The 27,043-nt window shown below is 48.4% G+C and overlaps 1 protein-coding gene across 2 annotated transcripts in view; it reads right to left on the reverse strand.

The window, feature by feature from the left end:
• CIST1 (colon, intestine and stomach enriched 1) overlaps window positions 1-23,535 on the reverse strand; it is a 165,226-nt gene extending 141,691 nt beyond the window's left edge. For both annotated transcript variants that reach the window (XM_075337822.1, XM_075337821.1), the window contains exon 1: window positions 23,411-23,535. In XM_075337822.1, coding sequence (XP_075193937.1) covers window positions 23,411-23,477 — 67 coding nt within the window. In that variant the 5' untranslated portion in view covers window positions 23,478-23,535. The remainder of the gene's footprint in view (window positions 1-23,410) is intronic.
• Between the last annotated feature and the right edge of the window lie 3,508 nt (window positions 23,536-27,043).

Here is a 27,043-nt window from a genome sequence, read left to right on the forward strand (position 1 = left end):
GAGGCCAAAGTGCGGAAGCGGATGGCATACTGCCCCACCGTCATGGTCCCCTGACGTAGCCTGAGGAGTGATGAGGCGGATGCGGCGGCACGGCCGGGTTCGTCGAAGGTGGTTCTAAACGCCTGCAGGAAGTCCTGGATGTTAGTGGTTACAGGGTCCTCCTTTTCCCACAAGGGGTTCATCCAGGCCAGTGCCTCACCCTCTAGATGGGACATCACAAACGCCACCTTGGTTTGGTCGGAGGCAAACAGGTGCGGAAGCAGCTTGAAATGGAGGGAGCACTGGTTTAAGAATCCTCTGCAGGTCTTGGGATCTCCGGCATATCAGGGTGGAGAGGCCAAGCGAAGTTTAGATGCTTGCGAGGTAGCCGCCACGGGAGCCTTGACCGTGGACTGTGCAGTGGTAACCTGAGATGCCAGGGACGTGGCAGTTGCTTGCAGCGTGTGCAGGCGGGTGTCCACCAAGGTCATGAAGGCCAGCATGCGGGACTGAGTCTCGCGCTGACGTCCGAGTTCCTGCTGCAGGGTGCCCAGCTGGGCCGCTAGTGCTTCGGCGGGATCCATGGCCTGTTCTTACTGTTAGGGCCGGGTGGACGGACAGACCCAGGAGGTGGATCCACTGGGCCGAACACCTCACTGAAGGCAAGGGGTCCGGTAGCCGGAGCACTACAGGTAGCAGGACAGTCCATTCAAGGAGTGGAGTGTAGAAGTCCCTGGGACCACGGAGTCACCGAAGGTAGTCCGGGTGACGGAGCTCAGGTTCGGAGGCCGAGATGTTGTCAGGCAGAGTCCGGAACCGACGGAGCGAGAAGACGGGTCACCACAGGGATCAGAGATGGTATGGACTGACGGGATGGCGGACAGTCACCGTTCGGGGTTCGGGAATCGTCAGGACCGGATGGCGAGGCAGGAGTGGCTCTAGGAGAGAGATAGGTAAGTATACCGCAAGACACAAGGAGACCTGACTCCTAGCTTAGCAAAACACGAAGAACAGGCCCCGCCCACTTGGAAAGGATCCCCCTATATACCCAGTACCTGGTCCTTCAATATCCTGTTGGAGGACACTGACCCTTTAAGAAAGGGTCAATGACCGCGCGCGCGCCCTAATGCGCATGCGCGAGGCCCGGGTGCCAGAAGCCAGGGCAGGGAGCGGTGAACAGGAGGCAGGAGAGCCGGGCTGGAGCGGAGCTGCCGACGGGCGCCGGGAGCAGGGACCGGGCCGCCTGGGGATCGCAGGTGATGGGGCCTGGAGGCTGTGGAGCGAGGGACGCCTGACAGAGGAGCCGGGGAGCGAGGCAGGGAAGCCGGGGAGCGTGGCAGAGGAGCCGGGGAGCGAGGCAGGGTAGCCGGAGAGCGTGGCAGGGGAGCCGGGGAGCGAGGCAGGAGACCCGGGGAGCGTGACACCATTCAACACGCACACACAGCTAGCATACGCCATCCCACAGATGTCATATGTACCGGAGAAACGCCCATAAAAAACGGAACACGGACCCGAAAAACAGAACGTGAGACACGTACGTTATTTATGCAGAAGTGTGTTTTAGGCCTCAGGCAGCGTGGCAGAATCAGCAATCTGAACAGCACCTGACGCCACCATGACAGTCGGCGAGGTTAGCGTAAAGGGGGCTTTACATGCTACGATATCGCTAATGCGAAGTCGTTGGGGTCACGGAATTTGTGACGCACATCCGGCCGCATTAGCGATGCCATTGCGTGTGACACCTATGAGCGATTTTGCATCGTCGCAAAAACGTGCAAAATTGCTCATCGGTGACATGGGGGTCCATTCTCAAATATCGTTATTGCAGCGGTAACGAACTTGTTCCTCATTCCTGCGGCAGCACACATCGCTTCGTGTGACGCCGCAGGAACGAGGAAGCTCTCCCTACCTGCATCCCGGCCGCAATGCGGAAGGAAGGAGGTGGGTGGGATGTTACGTTCCGCTCATCTCCGCCCCTCCGCTACTATTGGGCGGCGGTTCAGTGACGCTGCTGTGACATCGCTGTGACGCTGAACGAACCGCCCCCTTAGAAAGGAGGCAGATCGCCGGTCACAGCGACGTCGCCGGGCAGGTATGTGTGACAGGTCTGGGCGATGTTGTGCGGCACGGGCAGCGATTTGCCCATGTCGCGCAACAGATGGGGGCGGGTACCCATGCTAGCGATATCGGTACCGATATCGTAGTGTGTAAAGCGGCCTTAAGTCTCCATGTGAGGGTATTGCTGTTCATAGCAGAAACCATTGTCTCCTATTAACACCCCTTTAACATATATAGCTTTAGGTAAATGAATGTTAACTGGTAGTAACTATCAGCCTGTTTAATATCCCTACACTGACAGGCTTTTTAATGTAAGAAATAGTTAAAAAAAATTACTTTTTGGGGAAAAGATGCTTATAACGATGAATACAAAAGACGCAATGATTTTTTGACAAGCAGTGAGGGGTAGCCAATAGTTTTGTTGCTTAGCAAATGAAAAATAAAAAGCTTTTTAATAAGCTTTCTAAAAATGATTACTTTTTGGAAACAACATGTTTGCTGTTTGGAAATTGAAGAAGCAATAGCTTTTTAACAAGTTGTCAAAAAATTATAAAGTAAAGAAGAAATGTTTGTTTGTTTTTTTTTTGTTTTTTTGTTTTTTTTAAATCCATGTAAAAATGATCTCTTTTTTGAGAGAAGTTTCAAGTTTATTTACCCGGTGCACATTAGGGTTCCCAGCAGCTGTACAGCATAGCTATAGAACAACATTGACAGACAGGAGTTATCTGGCTGTCTGTTAAGAATGTCAGTGGGAGAAAGCATACAGAACGTGAGAATAGCTTTAACTAAATTTTACGAAAATGTCGGATGTTGATGATTATACAATTCACTTTTTCAGACAGTTCATTGTATTTTTCAGTCTAGCATTCCCATAGAAGTTCTGCTTTTCATCATTCCCATATACATTGTGACTTGTGTGTAACTCTTTATCCTATTGTATAGTTATATTTTTTGAGTCTTGCACCATGTTCACACCATTGGTGTTCCAGACATACATTCTTTAGTTAGGATGTTGATGATTCACATGCTAAAGTTAAAGAACCTGTGACAAAATTTGAATCCTCTTTTATGCGAATTAAAAGATGAAAAACATGAGAAGGGAAGTTGAAGATTACAACACACAGGACATGTTTAAAAAAATGTTACTTCCATTTGTACACTTAGGCTGGGGCCACACGGGGATCACTGTGAACCCCTCGCATGACACTCGGCTCATGCTGGCAGTACAGCAGAGCCTAGTGTCATGTGTGGTGCCCTGGACTAGCCAGGTCGTCACAGGTAACACACACACACCCCCACCACCCTAGGCAGTTACATTCGCCAAACACAAAATCCTTGTTGCCTTCCTGCAGGGTCTGATGTCAACACCAGGTGGGGCGGAGCCAGGTGGTTGGCCCCACCCATCGAGGAGTTCACAGGCCTGGAGGCGGGAAAAGCAGTCAGTGTGAAGTTTTGGAGTTAGAGTTGGAGGTTGAAGTGAGAGGAGTGAAGTGAAGAGTGTCTGGGTTTGTGGCCCAGGCACTGACAGCAAGGTTGGCAGACGGTGGTGGCCGTCTGCAGGAGTGGTGGATCAACGCGGAACCGTAGGACCGGGGTCGGGCAGTGGTCCGCCGGTACCGACCGGGGAGCGAAGTGAAGCTAGCACACCCAGGCAGGGCCATCGGACCCCAACTAGGCTTGGAGCCGCTGTCAACAGTCAAATCTGAGTGTGACAGGAACCCCAGGGGTTTCCTAACAACCAAAGACCCGTTAGAAGGCAACCGTCCGCACCGTGAGGGTATACAGCCACCGCCACAGGCTAGAGACCCAAGGGCCAGTGCCTGCGGGCAAAACGGGCTCCTGTGAGCGGACTACTGTTGGGAACCCATCGTAGTCAAGACAGTAAACAAAGGTGCAGGGAAAGACAGCTGCCATCACCTGTCCGGGGAGGGACACAGCAGCCAGCTGCGGGACCCGTCCATCCAGCCATTTGGTTTACCGGAGACTTTGTGACTTCCTGTCTGAGTGAGTACAACCGTGCCATCCGGCACCACACCGCGCTGTCGCTGCGACCCTGCACCTCACCTACTCTGCCTCCCCGTCACACCACCGGGCCCCGGGACCACCGACCCCTACCCACGGAGGGGGGAAACAACATCCCAGCTGCTACCTACCATCGCTCCCGGGATCCCCGTCACCAGCAGCGGTGGTGCCCACCTTCACCACAACCCGTGCGTGGCGTCACGGACTAAATCCCCAAACAAACCAACCCCCCTTTTCACTCACGGGCGAGGAGCGCCACTCGAGTCCCCGGATCCGGCCCACCACTTGAGCCACCGAGCAGCAGCAGCAGCGCCGGACCCGAGCGTTGGCGAGCGCAGCGCCCCGCCGCCCGCGACACATGCAAGTGTCCCTGCGACTGAGGTCCATTCGTGCGAGCGGACCTCAGCTGCGGGGGGCGGGCCGTCAATGTGGAGGGGCGGACCGGCGTTGCGGAGGGTCAGGCTGTCATGGAGAAGGGGAGGGAGGGATTTATCTCCCTCTCTCCTCCATAGCCGGCTATTGCCATTCTAGCCCTGCACTCGCGGTACACCGGTGTACCGCGAGTGCAGTGCAATTTTTCTCTCGCCCCATAGACTTGAATAGGTGCGAGAGAAACAAGACTCACATTACAATCGCAGCATGCTGCAATTGTTTTCTCGGTCCAATTAAGGCTGAGAAAATAATCGCTCATGTGTGCTGGCACACAGGTTAATATTGTTCCGAGTGGAATGCAATTTTTTATCGCACTCCACTCACACCATTTTTCTCGCCGTGTGTCTTAGGCCTAACCGTAGTTTGAAGGAAAAAACAATTCAATCGCAGGGGCTTGCAAGTAAGAGTACAATTTTGTCATGTAAATCTATTAATAAGGGGGATGCATTTTTATATTCTTGTAGTTACTGTTACATACAGGTGCATCTCAATAAATTAGAATATCATCAAAAAGTTCATTTATTTCAGTAATTCAATACAAAAAGGGAAATACATACAGTACAGACCAAAAGTTTGGACACACCTTCTCATCTCTAGAACAACTGTTAAGAGGAGACTTTGTGCAGCAGGCCTTCATGGTAAAATAGCTGCTTGGAAACCACTGCTAAGGACAGGCAACAAGCAGAAGAGACTTGTTTGGGCTAAAGAACACAAGGAATGGACATTAGACCAGTGGAGAGCTGTGCTTTGGTCTGATCAGTCAAAATTTGAGATCTTTGGATCCAACCACCGTGTCTTTGTAGAAAATGTGAACGGATGGACTCTACATGGCTGGTTCCCACCATTAAGCATGCAGGAGGAGGTGTGATGGTGTGGGGGTGCTTTGCTGATGACACTGTTGGGGATTTATTCAAAATTGAAGGCATACAGAACCAGCATGCCTACCACAGCATCTTGAAGCAGCGTGCTATTCCATCTGGTTTACGTTTAGTTGGACCATCATTTATTTTTCAACAAGACAATGACCCCAAACACACCTCCAGGCTGTGTAAGGGCTATTTGACTAAGAAGGAGAGTGATAGGGTGCTATGCCAGATGACCTGGTCTCCACAGTCACCAGACCTGAACCCAATCGAGATGATTTGGGGTGAGCTGGACCACAGAGTGAAGGCAAAAGGACCAATAAGTGCTAAGCATCTCTGGGAACTCCTTCAAGACTGTTGGAAAACCATTTCCGGTGACTACCTCTTGAAGCTCATCAAGAAAATGCCAAGAGTGTGCAAAGTAGTAATGAAAGCAAAAGGTGGCTACTTTGAAGAACTTAGAATATAAGACATATTTTCAGTTGTTTCACACTTTAAGTATTTCATTCCACATGTTTTAATTCACAGTTTTGATGCCTTCAATGTAAATCTACAGTTTTCAGAGTCCTGAAAATAAAGAAAACTCTTTGAATGAGAACGTGTGTCCAAACTGTTGGTGTGTACTGTATATTATATATGTAGAGTCATTACACACAGAGTGATCTATTTCAAATGTTTATTTCTGTTAATGTTCATGATTATGGCTTACAGCCAATGAAAACCCAAAAGTCATTATCTCAGAAAATTAGAATATTATATAAGACCAACTGACAAAATAATTTTACACTCAGAAATGTTGGCGTCTACTGAAAAGTATGTACAGTAAATGCCTCAATACTTGGTCAGGACTCCTTTTCCATGTATTACTGTATTAATGCTGCGTGGCATGGAGGTGATCAGTCTGTGGCACTGCTGAGGTGTTATGGAAGCCCAGGTTGCTTTGCTAGCAGCCTTCAGACGTCTACATAGTTGGGTCTGGTGTCTCTGATCTTCCTCTTGATAATACCGGATAGATTCTCAATGGGGTTTAAGTTAGGCAATGTCCCGTCAAGCACAATGATATTGTGGTTATTAAACCAGGTTTTGGTACTTTTAACAGTGTAGCTAGTCCTGATGGAAAATGAAATTTCCATCTCCAAAAAGCTTGTTGGCAGAGGGAAGCATGAAGTGATCTAAAATTTCCTGGTAGATGGCTGCTCTGACTTTGGTCTTGATAAAACACAATTGGAAACTTCACACTATACTGTGTGCAGATTTATTAGGCAAATGTGTATTTTGATCACATGATAATTTTTACACATGTTTTCCTACTCCAAGCTGTATAGGCTTGAGAGCCAACTACCAATTAAGTAAATCAGGTGATGTGTATCTCTGTAATGAGGAGGGGTGTGGTGTAATGACATCAACACCCTATATAAGGGGTGCATACTTATTAGGCAACTTCCTTTCCTTTGGCAAAATGGGTCAGAAGAGAGATTTGACGGGCTCTGAAAAGTCCAAAATTGTGAGATGTCTTGCAGAGGGATGTAGCAGTCTTGAAATTGCAAAACCTTTGAAGCGTGATCACCGAACAATCAAACAAATAGGCAAATAGCCAACAGGGTCGCAAGAAGTGTGTTGGGCAAAAAAGGCGCAAAATAACTGCCCATGAATTGAGGAAAATCAAGCGTGAAGCTGTCAAGATGCCATTTGCCATCAGTTTGGCCATATTTCAGAGCTGCAACTTTACTGGAGTATCAAAAAGCACAAGGTGTGCCATACTGAGGGACATGGCCAAGGTATGGAAGGCTGAAAAACAACCACCTTTGAACAAGAAACATAAGATAAAACGTCCAGACTGGGCCAAGAAATATCTTAAGACTGATTTTTCAAAGGTTTTATGGACTTATGAAATGAGAGTGACTCTTGATGGGCCAGGTGGATGGGCCAGAGGCTGATTGGTAAAGGGCAGAGAGCTCCACTCTGACTCAGACGCCTGTAAGGTGGAGGTGGGGTACTGGTATGGGCTGGTATCATCAAAGATGAACTTGTGGGATCTTTTCGGGTTGAGGGTGGAGTGAAGCTCAACTCCCAGACCTACTGCCAGTTTCTGGAAGACAACTTCTTCAAACATTGGTACAGGAAGAAATTGGTATCGTTAAAAAAACATGATTTTCATGCAGGACAATCACATGCATCCAACTACTTCACAGCGTGGCTGACCAGTAAAGGTCTAAAAGATGAAAAAATAATGACATGGCCCCATTGTTCACCTGATCTGAACCCCATAGAGAACCTGTGATCCCTCATAAAATGTGAGATCTACAGGGAGGGAAAACAGTACACCTCTCGGAACAGTGTCTGGGAGGCTGTGGTGGCTGCTGCACGCAATGTTAATCATAAACAGATCAAGCAATTTATGGATGGTAAGCTGTTGAGTGTCATCATAAAGAAAGGTGGCTATATTGGCCAATAGTTTTTTGGGGTTTTGTTTTTGCATGTCAGAAATGTTTATTTCTAAATTTTGTGCAGTTATATTCGTTTACCTTGTGAAAATAAACAAGTGAGATGGGAATATATTTGGTTTTTATTAAGTTGCCTAATAATTCTGCACTGTAATAGTTACCTGCAGAAACAGATATCCTCCTAAGATAGCCAAATCTAAGAAAAAACCACTCCAACTGCCAAAAATATTAAGCTTTGATATTTAAGAGTCTTTTGGGTTGATTGAGAACATAGTTGTTGATCAATAATAAAAAAAAATCCACTAAAATACAACTTGCCTAATAATTCTGCACCCAGTATAGACCTCAAGCAGCTTGGATTGCGGCCTCTCCACTCTTCCTCCAGACTCTGGGGCCTTGATTTCCAAATGAAATGCAAACTTTACTTTCATCTGAAAACAACACCTTGGACCACTGAGTAACAGTCCAGTACTTTTTCTTCTTGGCCCAGGTAAGTCACTTCTGGTGTTTTTTACTGATCATGAGTGGCTTGACACAAGGAATGTGACAGTTGTAGCCCATGTCAAGGATATGTCTGTGTGTGGTGGCTCTTGAAGCACTGACTCCAGCAGCAGTCCACTCCTTGTGAATCTCCCCCAAATTTTTGAATGGTCTTTGCTTAACAGTCCTATCAAGGCTGCGGTTATCCCAATTGCTTGTGCACCTTTTTCTACCACACTTTTTCCTTCCACTCAACTTTCTATTAATATGCTTGGATACAGCACTCTGTGAACAGCCAGCTTCTTTTACAATGACTGTGCATCTCTGGGCAAAAAAAAATAACAAAAACGCATCATGTTTTTTTGCTTTTTTGCCAGGAAATACAATTTGGTACAGAAATGACAACAATCAAATACTCAACGTGCACACATAGCCCGATCTGGTAATCTGGTATTGAGTTCAATGAATTCACCTGATGTCACAGCTGGGGTTCCAATGGTACCCCAGTCATGACCTCAGGTAAACCCATTGAACTCAATGTAAGCTTACCAGAATGTGTGCACCTTGCAGTAATCCGGCATTGAGTTCAATGCTGCCGGATTATTGACTTCAACGGTGCAGGTTAATCGGGTAATCGGATACCGTTGAAGTCTAAACTCCTATAATCTAGAACCATTGAAATCAATGCCGGATTACAAGAAGGAGATTAATGATGGGGCCACAGTGGTGAGCGGTGACGTCTGTGAGTTCAGCTGAGGTCACAGCTGGATTACTCTGGGCACCGACAACTCTGACCTCAGGTGAATTCACTGACGTCACTGCTCTCACAGCAATGGCTCCATCAGAGTGTTTTCTGCAGCTTGCAATGTTCGGTCACATTTTCTAATGTGACCGGACACTGCGACCTCACATGTAACAGAACCGGGATCCTGTCTGTGTATTATGTCAGATATGCAGGGGTGTTTTGGGAGTTAATAAATTAGAGAGAGTGTTTTTTTGTTTGTTTTTAACTAAAGGATTTTTCTCTGGGTTTTCTGTTTATTTCTTTTTACTTACACAAGACGTAATGGGGGGAGTCTTATAGAGAAATCACAGCTGTCATTAACCATTTATATTACCCAATTGCCACTGCCCCAAGGTAATAAAGATCAGCTGGGTAAAGCATGGGATATGGCACATCTCATGGATGTGACAATTCTGGGGTGGCTGCATGCTGCTATTTATAGGCTGGGGAGGACCCAATAATCAAGGCCCTCCCCAGTCTGAGCATAACATCCCCCAGTTGTCTGCTTTATTTTGGTTGGGTATCAAAATTGGGGGAAATTGCACGCTGGTTTTATAATTTTTTTATTTAGATAATTTAAAAAACCTGCCTAGGGTCCCTCGTATTTTGATACACTGCCAAGATGAAGCACACAGCGTGGTGGTGCAGCCTCCAGATGTCTGCTTTATCTGTGCTGAGTATCATAATATGGTGGACCCAACGCCATTTTTTTCAATTATTTAATAATTTATTTATTTATTTCTACACTCCACTTTGGGACCCAGACAGCTATTGAGAGTGCAACCAATCAGAGACGCTGACACACTGGCAGTCTGACTGCAGCTAATCACACATGCTGTCACAGAGGGTGGCTTGGGAAAGCAGTGAATATGCATGAGACTTAATGAGCGAACCCTGAAGCAATGTGTCAGCCGCGTGGAGCCTTGCTAAGTATAACTGTCTTGCTCTAATTCCCATTTTGCTTCATTTTGAAGCTCCCAATCCTTACTAACACCATTGAACAGCACAGAAGTTCAGTCCCCGTAGACTTATATGGGGTCCAATGTCCAAGCTCAAGTTCAAATTCAAGTCCGGTCCCAAACCGAAATTTATTTTTTAAGTCCGGTGGGAGCCGCTCAACCTGAACATCTGCTGGTTTGCCCAACTTTAGGATGACAAACCACAGTTAGGTGGAGACCTCGTAAGGATGACAAGCATACAGATGAGCTTCCCTAAGATGGTTTAAGACAGTTTGTGCAAAAATTATTTGGTTACGCAAACTTATTGTTGCAGCAGCTGTAGCTGTCTGGGTGGCTGTGTGATGCACTGGACTAGTCAGGTCGTCACAGGTTTCTGCACAATCTTTCTCTCCCCAAGCAGGGCTCAACCCCCCATGGTTCTGGGTCCCCATCTTGCGGTACTGCCTCCACCAGCATTCACAAATCCTAGTTACACCTCACAGCACACCTGTCAGGCACACCAGTGGGATGCTTAAGCTGAAATAGGGCCGCCCAGCTAGGGGTCAGACATCGAGGAAGGAGGTGACAAGTCAGTTAGCTCCAGGGGAGCAAGGAGAGAGTAGCAAGGAGTTAGCTCCAGGAGAGCGAAGTGAGCAGTCGGCTCCGGGGGAGCAAAGAGTTCAGTGGTTGCCATCGAGCTGTGAGAAGCTCACAAGGAGCTGGGAGTTGGAGCTCCCTGGGGAAAAGGAGACTAGGTTGCAGATGGTGGTCTGGACCAGGAGGAGTCAGAGACCCGGTCGCAGGAGATTGGGACTGGGTGCTTGGCTAGTCTTGGAGGATAGCCATGACGGGGTACACGGACTCTAGGTTGGGGAGAAGCTTCAAGCAACCCAGCAATTAACCTGCGGAGGACAGCGCCTATATGGACTATTCCCACGAAGCTCTGAGATCGGGGGTACTGGCGCAACGAGGGGAATAGGGCTTTCCAAGCAAAAAGCAAAGCAGCCCACTGAAATCCCAAGCGTGAGCTCCTGAGAGCAAGCTCCCCTTGCTACGCATAGCAGGGAGCGGGGCCCGGAAAGCTCCAAGCTCACGGGCCAAAAAAGACACTCAAATACGGTGCCAGGAGGCAGGCCAGAGACCGCCAGGCAGTACTGCAGGGGAAGGGACCCGGACGAGCTTCCCAAGAGGGCAGCGGCACCCAGAGACTTGGTTTACTACGTTGTCAGCGTCGTTTTATTGCTGAGTGAGTACCTGATTAACCCCTGCAACCAGTGAACCTGCGCTCCCCCTGCACTCCCCATCCCGCCATCCGGGGTCCCGGGGCCTTTCCCTACCCATCACCCTGGGTACTCCCAACAGCAGCGGCAGTACTCCCTATTACCGCACACCACGGGTGGCGTCACAAACTATTTATATCTTTCCCTGTAAATACCCCCACTTCTTGATTTGAGTGTGGCCTCTAGCCCCCGGGTCCGGAGACCCTCGAGCCACGAGTAATCACCCTCGGATCCGAGTGGTTGGACCACTGCAGGGGCGGCACAGCTGTCTCTGATGATCTTGGAGGTGAAGATGCTGGATGTTGAGGTCCTGGCCTGGTGTAGTTACACATAGTATGCGGCTGTGAGGTTGGCCGGATGCACTGCCAAATTCTCTGAAATGCCTTTGGAGACGGCTTATGGTAGAGAAATTAACATTCAATTCAAGAGCAACAGCTCTGGTGGACATTCCTGCAATCAGCATGACAATTGCACACTCCCTCCAAACTTTTGGCATTTGTGGCTTTGTGCTGTGTGATAAAACTGCACATTTTAGAGTGGTCTTTTATTATGGCCAGCCTAAGGCACACCTGTGCAATAATTATGCTGTCTAATCAGCATCTTGATATGCCACACCTGTGAGGTGGATGGATTATCTCGGCAAAGGAGAAGAGCTCACTAACAAATTTAGACACATTTGTGACCAATATTTGCGATAAAAAGGGTTTTTGTGTACATAGAAAAAGTCTTAATTCTTAGATTTCAGCTCATGAAAAATGGGAGCAAAACAAAAGTTTTGCATTTATATGTTTGTTCAGTGTATGTACTAGCCACTGTTATTGTGAAAAATAGGATAAACAAAGGAGGAAAAAAGTGGACTTAGAAAAATAAAAGTAGATTTTATTGATAACAAGCTTAAAAAATTGACATAAATATATCATAATAAAAATAGCATAGGGATTGTGGACATGCTTATACAGACATACAAAACAGAACAAACATAAAGGGTCAAGGTAATGTCAGTGTCCTATAGATTAAATGTAAACACAAAAGAGGGCTTTACACGCTACCACATCGCTAATGCGAAGTCGTTGGGGTCACGGAATTGGTGACGCACATCCGGCCGCATTAGCGATGCCGTTGCGTGTGTCACCTATGCGCGATTTTGCATTGTCGCAAAAACGTGCAAAATCGCTCATCGGTGACATTCCATGAGTCCATTCTCAAATATCGTTGCTGCAGCAGTAACGAAGTTGTTCCTCGTTCCTGCGGCAGCACACATCGCTGCGTGTGACACCACAGGAATGATTAAGCTCTCCTTACCTGCCTCTCGGCCACAATGCGGAAGGAAGCAGGTGTGCGGGATGTTCGTCCCGCTCATCTCCGCCCCTCCGCTTCTATTGGGCGGCGGTTCAGTGACGCTGCTGTGACGTCGCTGTGACGCTGAACGAACCGCCCCCTTAGAAAGGAGGCGGTTCGCCAGTCACAGCGACGTCGCTAGGCAGGTAATTATGTGTGACAGGTCTGGGCGATGTTGTGCGACACGGGCAGCAATTTACCCGTGTCGCACAACCTATGCGATATCGCAGCGTGTAAAGCGGCCTAAAGACTGGAGTGCCTATATAAATTGTCAGCTTAAGAGTCATAAAAAGAAAAACAGTCGGCCCTCTGCAGAGCAAAGTGCATAAGTAAATTGAGCTGGTGAGTCAATGTATCAAGATAGTATAGTATAATAGAAATTCAGTGAATCAATTTAGACACATAGAAGTTATACAAACCAGCTCAAAGAAGTAAACCTGCAGGGGGGGACTGGCAGAAACCCAGGATTGGCCCTTTTGAAGCAAGTGACCTCCATCACATGGTTTAAAAGGCCCGTGTAATACACCAGCAAATATCCCCCTTGATAAAGCGAGCACCAAGACACGTGAAACGCGTGTTGGGTGATTTCTGCCAGTGCCCCAGTTGGGTGGTTTCTGACAGTTCTGTTGCTTTAATTTATCGGCCAGTGATAAGCAGGCTAAGGGTACACTCAGACGACCGTGAAAATCGGACAAGTGCAATGCGAGAAAATCTCGCATTGCACTCGGACCAAAGTTAGTCAATGAGGGAGAGCAGTTAGTCAGCTTTTCCCGCATCCAGATTCTGGATGCGAGAAAAGTAGCAACATGCTGCGATTTGATCCAGAATACGTCCGAGACTCGCCAATACAAGTCAATGGGTGCAAGGAAAAAACTGATGTCACACGGACGGCACACAGACCATCCTAGTGACATCCGTTTTTTTAAATACAATCCTATCATGTAGCACAGAACACTGTAAATGCTCCTGTACATGACTGTAAATGAGTAACAGCTGCTGAGGAAAAAAAACGGATTGCACACTGACAGCACACTGAGAGCACATTGAGAGCACACTGAGAGCACACTGAGAGCATATTGAGAGCACACTGGCAGCACACTGAGAGCATATTGACAGCACACTGACAGCACACTGAGAGCACATTGACAGCACACTGAGAGCACACTGAGAGCACATTGAGAGCACACTGACAGCACACTGAGAGCATATTGACAGCACACTGACAGCACACTGAGAGCACATTGACAGCACACTGAGAGCACATTGACAGCACACAGAGCACACAGATCAAAAGTGAGATAAAATCGTCCTACTCTCACAAACGAGAATGGGACCGTTTTTCATACGTTCGTGTGAGTCCAGCCTAAAGGTGAGTTACCTCAAATCGAGGGCCACTGCTTTGTGATGGGCCCCAAATTTCACCAAAATTTTCCGACAAGCCCCTGGTGGCAAACTATGTATTTTAGCTACTGGAGTGGAGGGGTGGGACAGTAATCAGACTGTATCTGGTTGAGGAGAGTTGGATGAGAGGTAGCAGAACAGTTTTACTGTGTACATATGTAAGCTTTTGTGAAGCCCCACAGGTGTTGTATCGGTGCATACCTTCAGGGACTCCACGTAGCTGGTTCTGGTCACAGGTAGGGAATCTTCGGTTTTGATCGTGACGCCACTCTCAGTATTGCGGCCAGTAGGGACCGCCACTGCAGGTTGAGGGTCGCCTGGGGCTGATGGTGTGTGCAGTTAGTTGGAATAGCCTCCTGAGAGTGAGGCAAGCCCCAGGGCCCGGTGTAGGTTTGTAGTACCACAAGTCGCAGAATGACTCACACAGGCAGAACTGTCTTTCAAGGGCTTTACTCACATTTGATGGCAGGATGAGTAGCCCGGGCGTAGCTGAGATGAACCAGGTGGGAACCAGGTATCCTTCCGGCTGACTTTATGAGGGTGACTACTGACTCGCCTTCCTTAGCCCTTGGTGGTTTGGGGTGACCCCGACTTTGAGTCCCTATGGGGGTCGCCCAGGGAAGATGCTGCAGCCTCTCTCCCCCTTTTGTTTGCCGTTTGCTTGTTCCCCGGACCAGGCCACTCCAGCTGCTTGCCTCCTGTGACCTATGGGCCCTCACTGCGGTTACGTGGCTGCGGCTTTTGTGGTGTTGTGGTGTGGGCTTTGAGAGCCCCACACCGGCAGGTTTAGCAGAAGAAAGCTGAATCTATCTCCGCTTCGGGATCTGCCGCCCGGTTGGGCCTGGTGCTCTCTAGCAGTCTCCTTACTTCCCACTCCGTGCTTTCTCTCTAGCTGAAGCTGGCTTTCAGGTAGCACTCCTAGTTGACCGTTCTCCCCCGTCAGTAGCCACTGCGCGGGCGCTGTTAGACAGCATCAACCCCACAGGTCTGCTCCTCACTGAGCCCTCTGGAGTTCTCCTCTAACTGACTCACTGCTCCTCCTCTCCTGTTCTTGCCTACGCCACCTAGCAACCAGACTCTCCACCACACCCCTTGAGAGGAGATGGAGGCTTTTGACCCCCTGCCACTATTCCAGTGGAGGTATAGGCTTTGCCCCCTCCTGGGACCCCCAGGGGTCCTCTCAAAGGTACATGTGTGAGACCTGGTCACTATGCGCCTGTGTACCACACCCCAGTCAGCCTTCTGGATTACCTGTATTGTACTGTCCCCAGCATGGGTGCAGTACTCAGTGGTGCCTGACCAGGTCAGGGGCGCCACATTCCCCCTTAGTTATCACCAGCACGTCCTCGGGCTGCAAGACAACATTTTAAAATGCATAAAACATTAAAACATGTAAAACATTTTTAAAAGCACCAGGTACCATACATCACCACCCTCCACCCACAAGTCCTTTAACCCACCCAAAACCCTTTCACGTTGGCCGCGACTTCAGCCACTTCTGGCAGGATGTAGAGGCGGCTTTCATGGTCTGGTGGTCTTCAGGGTATACCTGGCCTGGTGGATCCGCGCCTTCAGCCTCTTCTGGCAGGATGTAGAGGCGGCCTCCACAGTTGGTGCTGACCAGGTACCCTCTTTGTGGTGGTGAGCCAAGGCCCCATAAACAGGCGTGCTCTCTGGTTGCAGGTGAGCCAAGGCCCTATATACGGACGGGCTCCTCCTGGTTGCAGACGAGCCAAGCCCCTAAACAGGCTGACTCTGGTGGTGGTGGTGCCCTCTGGTGTAACTATTTACACTGCGAGAGTTTGTGGCTATAGCCAGTTCATAGCCTTAAGGTTTATTTCTCACAATAGTTTTTGTGGGCACATGCTTAAACGTGAACGTTGCAAAACAAAACTTGTCAAAACTTCATCTGGTAACTTCTTTCTTTACTTTACTTTACTCCTCTTTACCAGGGCTTGAGCCTGTATGGCGGTGGCACCTGCTGCTTTCCTGCTCTTTGTCGTCGTCTGTGGTCGTTTCATCCGTAGGTTCTTTTTCTCTGCTTTGTCTTCCTTCTCTTTCTTTAGGACTTTGTGTTACGTCCAGGGCATACAATCCTCTTTCACCTTGGTGCATAGTAAACTGGACTGAATCTCCCATCTTTAGATTTCTGCCAGGGTGTCCTCTGGGCAGATTAGCTCTGACATCTCTTCTGTTGACAAATATCCCTTCTTTGATACCAGGTGCTACGATGAATCCATATCCACTTCTCAGATTAAAATCCTCCACTACTCCTCTGAAAAGGGGTCCTCTGGCCTGGGCTTTGGACCTTCTCAGGGCTCGTTTTTCTTGCAGGTCTCTGGCGGTGACTTCTCTCTGCTCTGGAGATGACGGTGCAGGGGATAGTTGCGTTCTGTTGCGGTGTGTCTTACGGGCTGGATTCTGTAGGGTGCAGCTCACAAACTCCCAGGTAAGGCTTTTGGGCAGTTCTTCTTCTGCAGATGGTGTCAGGTCTTCCTCATCCCAGCGAGAATAGGGCAGCATCTCTGGCTCTGGGTATGGCTCTGGAGTCAGCCCCTCAACCTCCTGGCCTCCTCCCCCCCTTAGTTCTTCCTGGCACTCCCTGGGTAGCAGTGCTGGGGATGGACTTCTTTCTGCCGGCCCAGGTGGGGAACTCTTTGCCGCGGTTGCTGCAGGAGCTGTCGGGATACTCTTTGGGGTGTGCGGAGGGAGCATGTACCGCTCCACCATCTCCCGTGGGAACTTAGCTTCCAGGTCGGCTTTTAGCTGCCAGTATGCGGAGTCCTCACCTACCAGAGATTGCCTAGCAGGGACTTCCTGAACCTGGGGAGCCTTGTCTGCTCTGGCCTTGCAGGCCGGGGTAAATGGTACGTCAGCCTTGTCTTGGCGGGCCGCGCCTGGCATGGCGGCGGCCTGGTCTTGGCGGGCCGCGCCCTGTATGGCGGCGGCCTGGTCTTGGCGGGCCGCGCCTGGCATGGCGGCGGCCTGGTCTTGGCGGGCCGCGCCCTGTATGGCGGCGGCCTGGATCGGCGTCGCAGCTGCGATGGGGTCTGTGCAGGCTGGGCTGGGCATCGCTGCAGGGACCGGGTCTTGGTGGGCCGAGCAGGGCATCACTGCGGCGGCCGGGGCTTGGCGGGCCGAGCAGGGCATCGCTGCGGCGGCCGGGGCTTGGCGGGCCGAGCAGGGCATCGCTGCGGCGGCCGGGGCTTGGCGGGCCGAGCAGGGCATCGCTGCGGCGGCCGGGGCTTGGCGGGCCGCACCTGGCGTGGCTGCGGCCTGGTTCAGCGTCGCCGCGCCGGGCGCCTCTTCAGGGACCGCGGGCGTGGCAGCAGGGGTCGGGGCACTTGCGCTAGCCGGGGCATCACTCGACTCACCCATCGTTGGCAGCATCGGGGTCTGAGTTGTCACCGCCCGATCTGGCACTCGGTGCGCGGCTCTCTCCTCGTAGGCCCGAACCGCCGCGGTCATCCATAGGAACTCCTCGCGTCCCTCTCTGATCAGCCTTCCGACCCTGGCTTCCAGTTGATCGCAGAACTCGGCAAGCTCCCGACACCACCAGGCAGCGGAGCCTGGCTCTGGGTCTCTGCACTCAGACGCCATTTTCATTAGCAAGCTGCTGGCTTCTCTTCTGCTCCGCCGTCTCCGGACGCTTCCGCTCCCTTCGCTGGCAAGCTCAGAACTCTCCAGGGGATCTCTGGGTAGCCACACCTCTTCGTGGGCGGTAACTTCTTCCAGCGCGGGCTGCCGTTGTTTTTCAGCGCGCTTTTCATGGTGGCAATATGGCGGCGCTTCCAATTTTTCAAGCGGACCGCCCAGGCACATGGTCACCTGTCTGGACAGGTCTAGTCCTTATCCTGTTCGTGACGCCAGATGTGAAGCCCCACAGGTGTTGTATCGGTGCATACCTTCAGGGACTCCACGTAGCTGGTTCTGGTCACAGGTAGGGAATCTTCGGTTTTGATCGTGACGCCACTCTCGGTATTGCGGCCAGTAGGGACCGCCACTGCAGGTTGAGGGTCGCCTGGGGCTGATGGTGTGTGCAGTTAGTTGGAATAGCCTCCTGAGAGTGAGGCAAGCCCCAGGGCCCGGTGTAGGTTTGTAGTACCACAAGTCGCAGAATGACTCACACAGGCAGAACTGTCTTTCAAGGGCTTTACTCACATTTGATGGCAGGATGAGTAGCCCGGGCGTAGCTGAGATGAACCAGGTGGGAACCAGGTATCCTTCCGGCTGACTTTATGAGGGTGACTACTGACTCGCCTTCCTTAGCCCTTGGTGGTTTGGGGTGACCCCGACTTTGAGTCCCTATGGGGGTCGCCCAGGGAAGATGCTGCAGCCTCTCTCCCCCTTTTGTTTGCCGTTTGCTTGTTCCCCGGACCAGGCCACTCCAGCTGCTTGCCTCCTGTGACCTATGGGCCCTCACTGCGGTTACGTGGCTGCGGCTTTTGTGGTGTTGTGGTGTGGGCTTTGAGAGCCCCACACCGGCAGGTTTAGCAGAAGAAAGCTGAATCTATCTCCGCTTCGGGATCTGCCGCCCGGTTGGGCCTGGTGCTCTCTAGCAGTCTCCTCACTTCCCACTCCGTGCTTTCTCTCTAGCTGAAGCTGGCTTTCAGGTAGCACTCCTAGTTGACCGTTCTCCCCCGTCAGTAGCCACTGCGCGGGCGCTGTTAGACAGCATCAACCCCACAGGTCTGCTCCTCACTGAGCCCTCTGGAGTTCTCCTCTAACTGACTCACTGCTCCTCCTCTCCTGTTCTTGCCTACGCCACCTAGCAACCAGACTCTCCACCACACCCCTTGAGAGGAGATGGAGGCTTTTGACCCCCTGCCACTATTCCAGTGGAGGTATAGGCTTTGCCCCCTCCTGGGACCCCCAGGGGTCCTCTCAAAGGTACATGTGTGAGACCTGGTCACTATGCGCCTGTGTACCACACCCCAGTCAGCCTTCTGGATTACCTGTATTGTACTGTCCCCAGCATGGGTGCAGTACTCAGTGGTGCCTGACCAGGTCAGGGGCGCCACACTTTATTTGATCCGTCATGCAACCGTCCATGGAGTGAAAAGTTTCATGTCACACTTCAATACTCTCAACAACACACATGTGAAAAACAAGCTCATGGAAAAAAGTGCTGTCAAAAAATATTTGCTAACCATATTTCTACTTCATGTGCGGCCATAAAATTTATAAAACCTCCTCACAAACTAGATATGTTTATATACAGCTAGGAAGCAATAACCTGAATCTAGCGAACTTCGATGTGTTTGCAAAGAGTAGACCCAGCACTCATCCTTCCTTATTATAAAACACATCCAACTTTTATCTCTAAAAAAGGGATTAAAAACAAAACATCCATGAAGCTGACTTGCTTTGACTCTTTACAAATATCCGGGCAGGAAAATTGATTTTTTTTAAAAATATTTCCATGTTCAATTGTGGGATCTACCCATTTCAATAAACACTTGTACCCAGTATCAGCACAGGATTGTGTTTTACCTCCCCATATTCAGAACTGTGGACTTCTGTATAATGATAAGAGATATACTTGATTCTTCTATTTTTAATGTAGTATGGCAGCTCTCCTTCAGTGACAGTTTAATAAGTTTCCTTTGATGGAACCTTTCCTAATCCCACTTTTTTATTTACCCTGGTCTTATGTCAAAGAGGTTTAGAACTTGGCTTAGGAAAAGCCCTTGCACTCCTTAGCGCTAGGTAAGAACTGCTCCTGGGTATTCAGGGTTTGTCCAGTCTTCTGATGAAAGTTTCCAGTTATGCTATGTGCAGACTTTGGAATCCGTTCAGTATGCCCACTGCACGCTGTCAGGATACTCCGGTGGTGCAGGTGAGAACAGCGGGTCACATGACTGCAAGTAGGTGATGTGTATATTTCCGGCCTCATTCTGACTAGACCTGCTCAGCCTTTCTCCATTCACTTGTATTGAGTGAGGACCAGCAGAGCTACTTGGCATGTGACCACATGTATTCGATTAACATACTTGCAGTCACGTAATCGCCCATTTATTCCGGCAAGAACATAGAATCCTGACAGCGTGCATTGTGCACGGTGTAAAGATTCAGAAGTCTGCAGCCACATAGAGTGCCTGAAGACTTTCATCACAAGATCGGACAACCACTTAAAGGAACAGCAGACCTTGTTCGAGTATTATTGTAAATAACAAATATTACGAACTTGCAGTAATATTAATTTGTCATGTACATACTTTCCTCTGTACTTACTGTTCTTTTGCACAGAACCTGACTTTGTCATGTAGTTTTGACAGTCAAGCTAAGTTTATGTGAGCATATATAAAATAGTTCGATTTACAAACAGAAAAAAAACAAAACAATTTTTCATCGGTGTTGTACTCCACACATCATTCATATGCCTTCCATATTGCATTTGCTTTTATACCTAAGCAGTAAATAAAATTTGTAAGCCCAAAATCAGTTTCCTATGTTATTAATGGGAATGTATCTTGAAAAATCGGATGCTATATGGTTGAGCTGTTTGGATTCCGATTTTTCTTTTGTGCACCCTTGTATTTGAATAGGTAAGTCTCATCCAACATATGATAGAGTTAGGCGGGCTTTGCACACTACGACATCGCAGCCCGATGCTGCGATGCCGAGTGCGATAGTGCCCGCCCCCGTCGCAGCAGCGATATGTGGTGATAGCTGGCGTAGCGAAAGTTATCGCTACGCCAGCTTCACACACACACTCACCTGCCGTGCGACGTCCCTGTGGCCGGCGACCCGCCTCCTTGTTAAGGGGGCGGGTCGTGCGGCGTCACTGCGATGTCACACGGCAGGCAGCCAATCAGAGCGGAGGGGCGGAGATGAGCAGGATGTAAACATCCTGCCCACCTCCTTCCTTCCGCATATCCTACGGAAGCCGCAGTGAGGCCGGTAGGAGACGTTCCTCGCTCCTGCGACTTCACACACAGCGATGTGTGATGCCGCAGGAGCGAGGAACAACATCGGACCGTTGCGTCAGCGTAATCATGGATTACGCCGACGCTGCACCGATGATACGATTACGACGCTTTTGCGCTCGTTAATCGTATCATCCAGCCTTTACACACTGCGATGTCGCATGCGATGCCGGAAGTGCGTCATTTTCAATTTGACCCCACCGACATCGCACCTGCGATGTCGCAGTGTGCAAAGTGCCCCTTAGTCTATGTGCGCACGCTGTGTTTTTGCGCGGTTTTCGGGTGTGTTTTTGGTCTTAAAACTGCATGATTTTGCTTCCCCAGCAAAGTCTATGAGTTTTCATTTTTCTGTCCACACAGTGTAGTTTTGTTTTAGTTGCGTTTTTATGGTGAGCACAAAGATGAAACATGTCAATACTTTCTGCCTTTTTGCCAGTGTTTTTCACCCATGCAATGCATTGGAAAAGACACAGCAATGAAAACGCGGCAAAACGCGCAAAAACGCATGTTTTTTATCGCGGGTGTGTTTTTGTGTGTTTTTTAGCGGTCAAAAACGCTGCATATTTGTGGTCACAAAAAAGGCAACGTCTGCACATAGCCTTAGAGAATAATGTATGCTAAGATTCTTTTTACATAGACATACAAGTCCATTAAAAAAAAAACCAAACCTGTAGTCTGAACAGCCCTAGTGAATAACATTGGCCCTGGTGATGTCACCTTGGAGGGCACTCGGACTGAAAATACGGTATGTGAAGGAAGCCTTAAAGTGAATATATACTAACTGATCATGGCCATCAAACATCTGCCAATAGGTTACATGTAAGCTGTTCGGTGGTCGTTTAATAGTATGTATAGGCAGACTGACTTCATTTTCATGAGCACAGAACAATTGTTATCATTGTTCCCGGTAGCACATGTCCTGTTTGTACTCGTGATGCGCTGCCAAGAGTGATGACTTTTATGCCAGCTTCAAAATCATTTCACCAACAGGAAGAGCATTTTACATGTTCATTGGCATGATCGGCAGCCTGTTTAGAAAGGCCAATGATCAGGAAAAGAATGCTTCTAGGAATGCTCCTATTATCCGCCAATGTAAATGCAGTGATTTCATTACAAGGAACATAGTCCGATACATCATATCGCCAATATGGTCCATATTAGTTTGTTTATTTCTCCATCATCACAAAACTTGCACATCTACATAAATATATATATATATATATATATATATATATATATATATATATATATAGACATTTGGACAACTATTTCTTACTTGCTAAAGTGACCTAGATAAAATAAAAACAAAACAAAAAAAAGACATACTTCCAAACCAGTGACATTGGTGCTGTTTTATGTGAACACTGTAGCCAATTACCAGAGGTTAAATTGTTGTAGAGACAAAAGGAGGGAGGATCCAGCTTCCGTAGTAAAATCTTCAATCTTTATTCCATAAAATCACACGTTTCAGCAAAGCATAATGTCATAATGAGGGGGTCAGGGAGCCCAGAGATCATCAACGCGTTTCGAACGCTGTGTTCTTTGTTAAGTATGGCTTCACAAAGAACGCAGTTAGCGTTTGAAACGCATTGCCGACCTCTGGGCTCCCTGACCCCCTCATTATGACTTTATGCTTTGCTGAAACGTGTGATTTTATGGAATAAAGATTGAAGATTTTACTACGGAAGCTGGATCCTCCCTCCTTTTGTCTCCACAATTCCTTGCACCATTCAGTGTGCTGATCTGTGCATGCCGGTCTGTGCCACAGTTGAGCTGGGACTTTCTCTCATTTATGTTACATTGTTGTACCCTTCACGATTCCATTGGTGGGGAATAGAATCGTGATTGGCTGCAGTAGTCACATGACGTCATGCAACAGGACATCGTATATAAAGTACTGGAACAGAGACAAACTGGGGGGGTATGTGTTGTTATTTCTATATAGAGTACTTTAAGGTCTTAATATATAAAAATGGACTCCAACATTCACCAGATGCAGTAATAATGCTTTGACATTACAGTGTTTGTGTGTTAGCTGCCATAAAGCTTGCCATCTGGATTAGGAAGTTCTTCTACAAAGTGAAACAATATTTACCCTTCTTATCCATCAGGAGTGCATAGCGTATCAATTAGGTCCCAACCCTGACTCGCCTTCGCTATGTCATAGTATTGGCTTACTGTAGAATTTTACAATCTCCTGTCCTAGCTACAAAACATAAAAAGTCTTATTTTGTCCATATTCATATCAATGTTAAGACATGACACTTCTTGGCAATTCATTTACTTGCATGTTATTTATGACAATCCTCTGCTAAGAATAAACACTGATAATAGCCAGAAAATAATGTTAGCAATAGTAAACATAAAATAAGTATAATTGAAATGTTCTGCCAACCTGTAAAAGACAAACTGATAGCACAAAGTGTAGAATTTGGAAAAGGTGCTTTATAGATAATTGTTACCTTGTGCTAAAGGAGCACACAACAGGAGCAGGAGCATCAGCGGGGCGACACTGCAAGACTCGGCCATGGCGAAGACGGGCTTCACTCTGGCAGCTGTTGGACAAATACCTTCAAACCACGTCTATGTATCCTCGTGGAAAGGAAGTTAACAGGTGTAACATGAGCACAGGTCATGCCTACTCTTCTTAACTCTTTGTTAAAGCAACGTTTGGCAAATATAAAGGCAACGTACCTACAAAGACAAGGAAATGTGAGCTGCAAGATATTATATGAATTTTGAATGTCTCTATGCTACATTATCTGCAGTGTTGCTTGAAAGTTTGTGAATCCTTCAGAATTGTCCTTGTTTCTTTATAAACTCAACTTAAAACTACATCAGATATTCATTACAAGTCTTAAAAGCATTGAAGGAATACCAATTGAAATAAATGAGTAAAAAAATTGGATATTATTCATTAGATTTTTTTTAAATGAGTCAAATGATCCTATATCACATGTCTATGAGCAGTAAAAGTATGTGAACCTTTAGGATTAGCAGATAATTTGGAGGAAAACAGTTTAGTATTTTTTTAATGTATGGAATGACATTGTGAGGTAGCAATCTGTTTCATTTAATGAAAAGGGATCTATCAAAGTCTGATCTTCACAACACAATGGAAGAGATTCATTTTACAAACAAATGGGATTTCTGGGCACCTAAAAAATAGGAGATATTAATGCTCGGGCTAGAACTGGTTACAAAGTCACCTCCTCTAAAGCCTTGGATTCCACCAACCCACAGTCAGATTGTGTCCAAATGGATGTGTGGCGCCCCTTAGGCTTCAGTCGCCACAGGGTACTGCACCTCACCAGAGTTCATAGTATCCCTAGTTCATTATTCCTAGTTCATTGCTCATAGTATCCCTATAGCAGTAATGCTTTACCATTTTTCATGTTTATATTTTTATAGTGGTTAGTGTGCAGCTTATTATCTGTATTAAAATCATGTATTTTTCAGCTCACACCTAATTCATACACATAGGTTTTCCAGTCAGTCTTTTTTCTGATTAGTATGCAGTATTCATCCCAGGTAAGGAGGAGGTCATTGCTGGTAACCACCACAATCCACACAACATACAGCCAGCTTGGAGGTGAGCTGGTTAATTAAGTGGGTGGGTGGAGCAAGTGAGAGGGAAGTAGTGAGCAGCACATAGAGAGAGGGAAGTAGTGAGTCCAGCAGACAGTCTCAGGAGGGAGAAAGAAGTAGAGCTGCAGGAGAGAAGTCCTGGGGATGGGAGGCTGGAGAAATTTGCCCCAGGACCAGTAGTGAGTACAGAAGGGGGAAAAAGGTGACACACAAGTAGACAGTCTAGCACAGACAAGAAACAAGTGAGACGTGGGTAGAACATGGTTGCTGAGGGGAGAGCTGTGTCATAGCTCTCTAGGGACTGAGCGCACAGAAAGCAGGGTGCGGAACCCTAGGCTGGTGGGCACTTCACGTCCCACCAGCAGATTCCGCCAGACAGAGGATTTCAAGTCTTTTTACCCACGCGCAGTGCCCGGGGCACAACAGCATATAGAACCAGGAGTCATGACAAAAGAGCAGCACCTGTAACGGACTCGTGCTGCCTGCCATACGGGACAGGAACAGATCCAACCCAACGACTCGGGTCCCAGTGTAGCTTCAAGCCGCAGAGAGTGACACAACACAATGCAAGTAGGAAGGACAGAAAGAAACACCGGTTCTGGCCTCCGAACTATCCGGGATTGGCCGGAGTCCATGACAGTGGAGTCCGGCAGTCCTAAGGCGGTGACATCTCAGTGAGTAAAGAACTTTGATTGCAAACCCTGTGTCTCGCCCTTTCTTCATCGCCTCCAACCCTGCGCTTCGCTGGAAGTTGTACTACTACTCCCAAACTCTCTGTGGGCCTGACCTCTGCCTGTGGAGAGCTGTACCAACCTAGCTGCACTATCATCGGCCCCCAGGGGAAACCTCTTGCAGCGGCGGCTACTATTTCGGCCACACACCACAGGTGACATCACTAATAACTACTATCCCCATCATTATCCCCCATTTTTTTTACACCGCCGTGGTCACGGAGCCAGGTTTAGACACTGTGACATCCCACCCCCTGCACCGGCCCGGTGACGAGTAACCCCCAAGACCCCGTGGGCGCGTCAGATGAAATTTAAGACCATTATTACCCTCCCCAGGAGTGGGTGAACAACAAAGATTGCAAGAGTAAGGCATATAATAGTCCACGGGGTCACAAAGAAACCCAAGGTAACCTCTAAGCAACTAAAGGCCTATGTGACAGAAGCTAATTTAAATGTTCATGAGTCCACATCAGAATCATAGAATCATAGAATATTAAGCCAGCTTTACACCTTACAATTAGGTATGCGATCTCGTATGCGATGTGACACGCCCAGGTCGCATATGCGATCTTATGAGATTGCACGTAGGTCGTTCATTTGCTGTCACACGAGCGTTAGTAGTCTATGTTAAATTGATCAATTTTGTGTGCGATCCTTTAGATCATGTGTTCTGTGACGTATGCATTGGGCACCTTTTTTTTTTTTTATTTACTGACTTGCCAAGCGTGTGTAACGTAGAGATGCGTTTTTACTATGTCATCTGCCATTCAGCTCTGCTACATGGCCGCTGACAGCAGCCACAGACAGCCATGTAGCAGCGGTGAATGGTAGTTGACAGCAGACACAGACAGAGCCGCACTGTCAGAATGAACTCGGGTGAACCTCACCCGACTTCATTGTCGTGCTGCGGCTCTGTCTGTGTCGCGCCCTGATTAGCGGTCACCTGTGAAGGACTCACCGGTGACCGCTAATCTCCTGAGTAACTGAATTGAGCAGCCCTCTCTCATATACTCACCGATCCCCGGCACTGCACGGCATTCACACTGCTCCGGCGGCTTTTACTATTTTGAAAAAGCCGGCCGCCCATTAAACAATCTCATATTCCCTGCTTTCCCCGCCCACCGGTGCCTATGATTGGTTACAGTGAGACATGCCCCCACGCTGAGTGACAGGTGTCACACTGCACCCAATCACAGCAGCCGGTGGGCGTGTCTATACTGTGCAGTGAAATAAATAATTAAATAATTTAAAAAAACGGCGTGCGGTCCCCCCCAATTTTAAAACCAGCCAGATAAAGCCATACGGCTGAAGGCTGGTATTCTCAGGATGGGGAGCTCCACATTATGGGGAGCCCCCCAGCCTAACAATATCAGCCAACAGCCACCCAGAATTGCCGCATACATTAGATGCGACAGTTCTGGGACTGTACCCGGCTCTTCCCGATTTGCCCTGGTGCGTTGGCAAATCGGTGTAATAAGGAGTTATTGGCAGCCCATAGCTGCCAATAAATCCTAGATTAATCATGTCAGGCGTCTATGAGACACCTTCCATGATTAATCTGTAAGTTACAGTAAATAAACACACACACCCGAAAAAAATTCTTTATTAGAAATAAAAAACACACACATATACCCTGGTTCACCACTTTAAATCAGCCCCAAAAAGCCCTTCATGTCCGGCGTACTCCAGGATGGTCCAGCGTCGCATCCAGCGCTGCTGCATGGAGGTGACCGGAGCTGCAGCAGACACAGCCGCTCCGGTCACCTCCATACAGCA

This window comes from Anomaloglossus baeobatrachus, chromosome 1, assembly GCF_048569485.1.
Source record: "Anomaloglossus baeobatrachus isolate aAnoBae1 chromosome 1, aAnoBae1.hap1, whole genome shotgun sequence".
Classification (NCBI taxonomy): Eukaryota; Metazoa; Chordata; class Amphibia; order Anura; family Aromobatidae; genus Anomaloglossus; species Anomaloglossus baeobatrachus.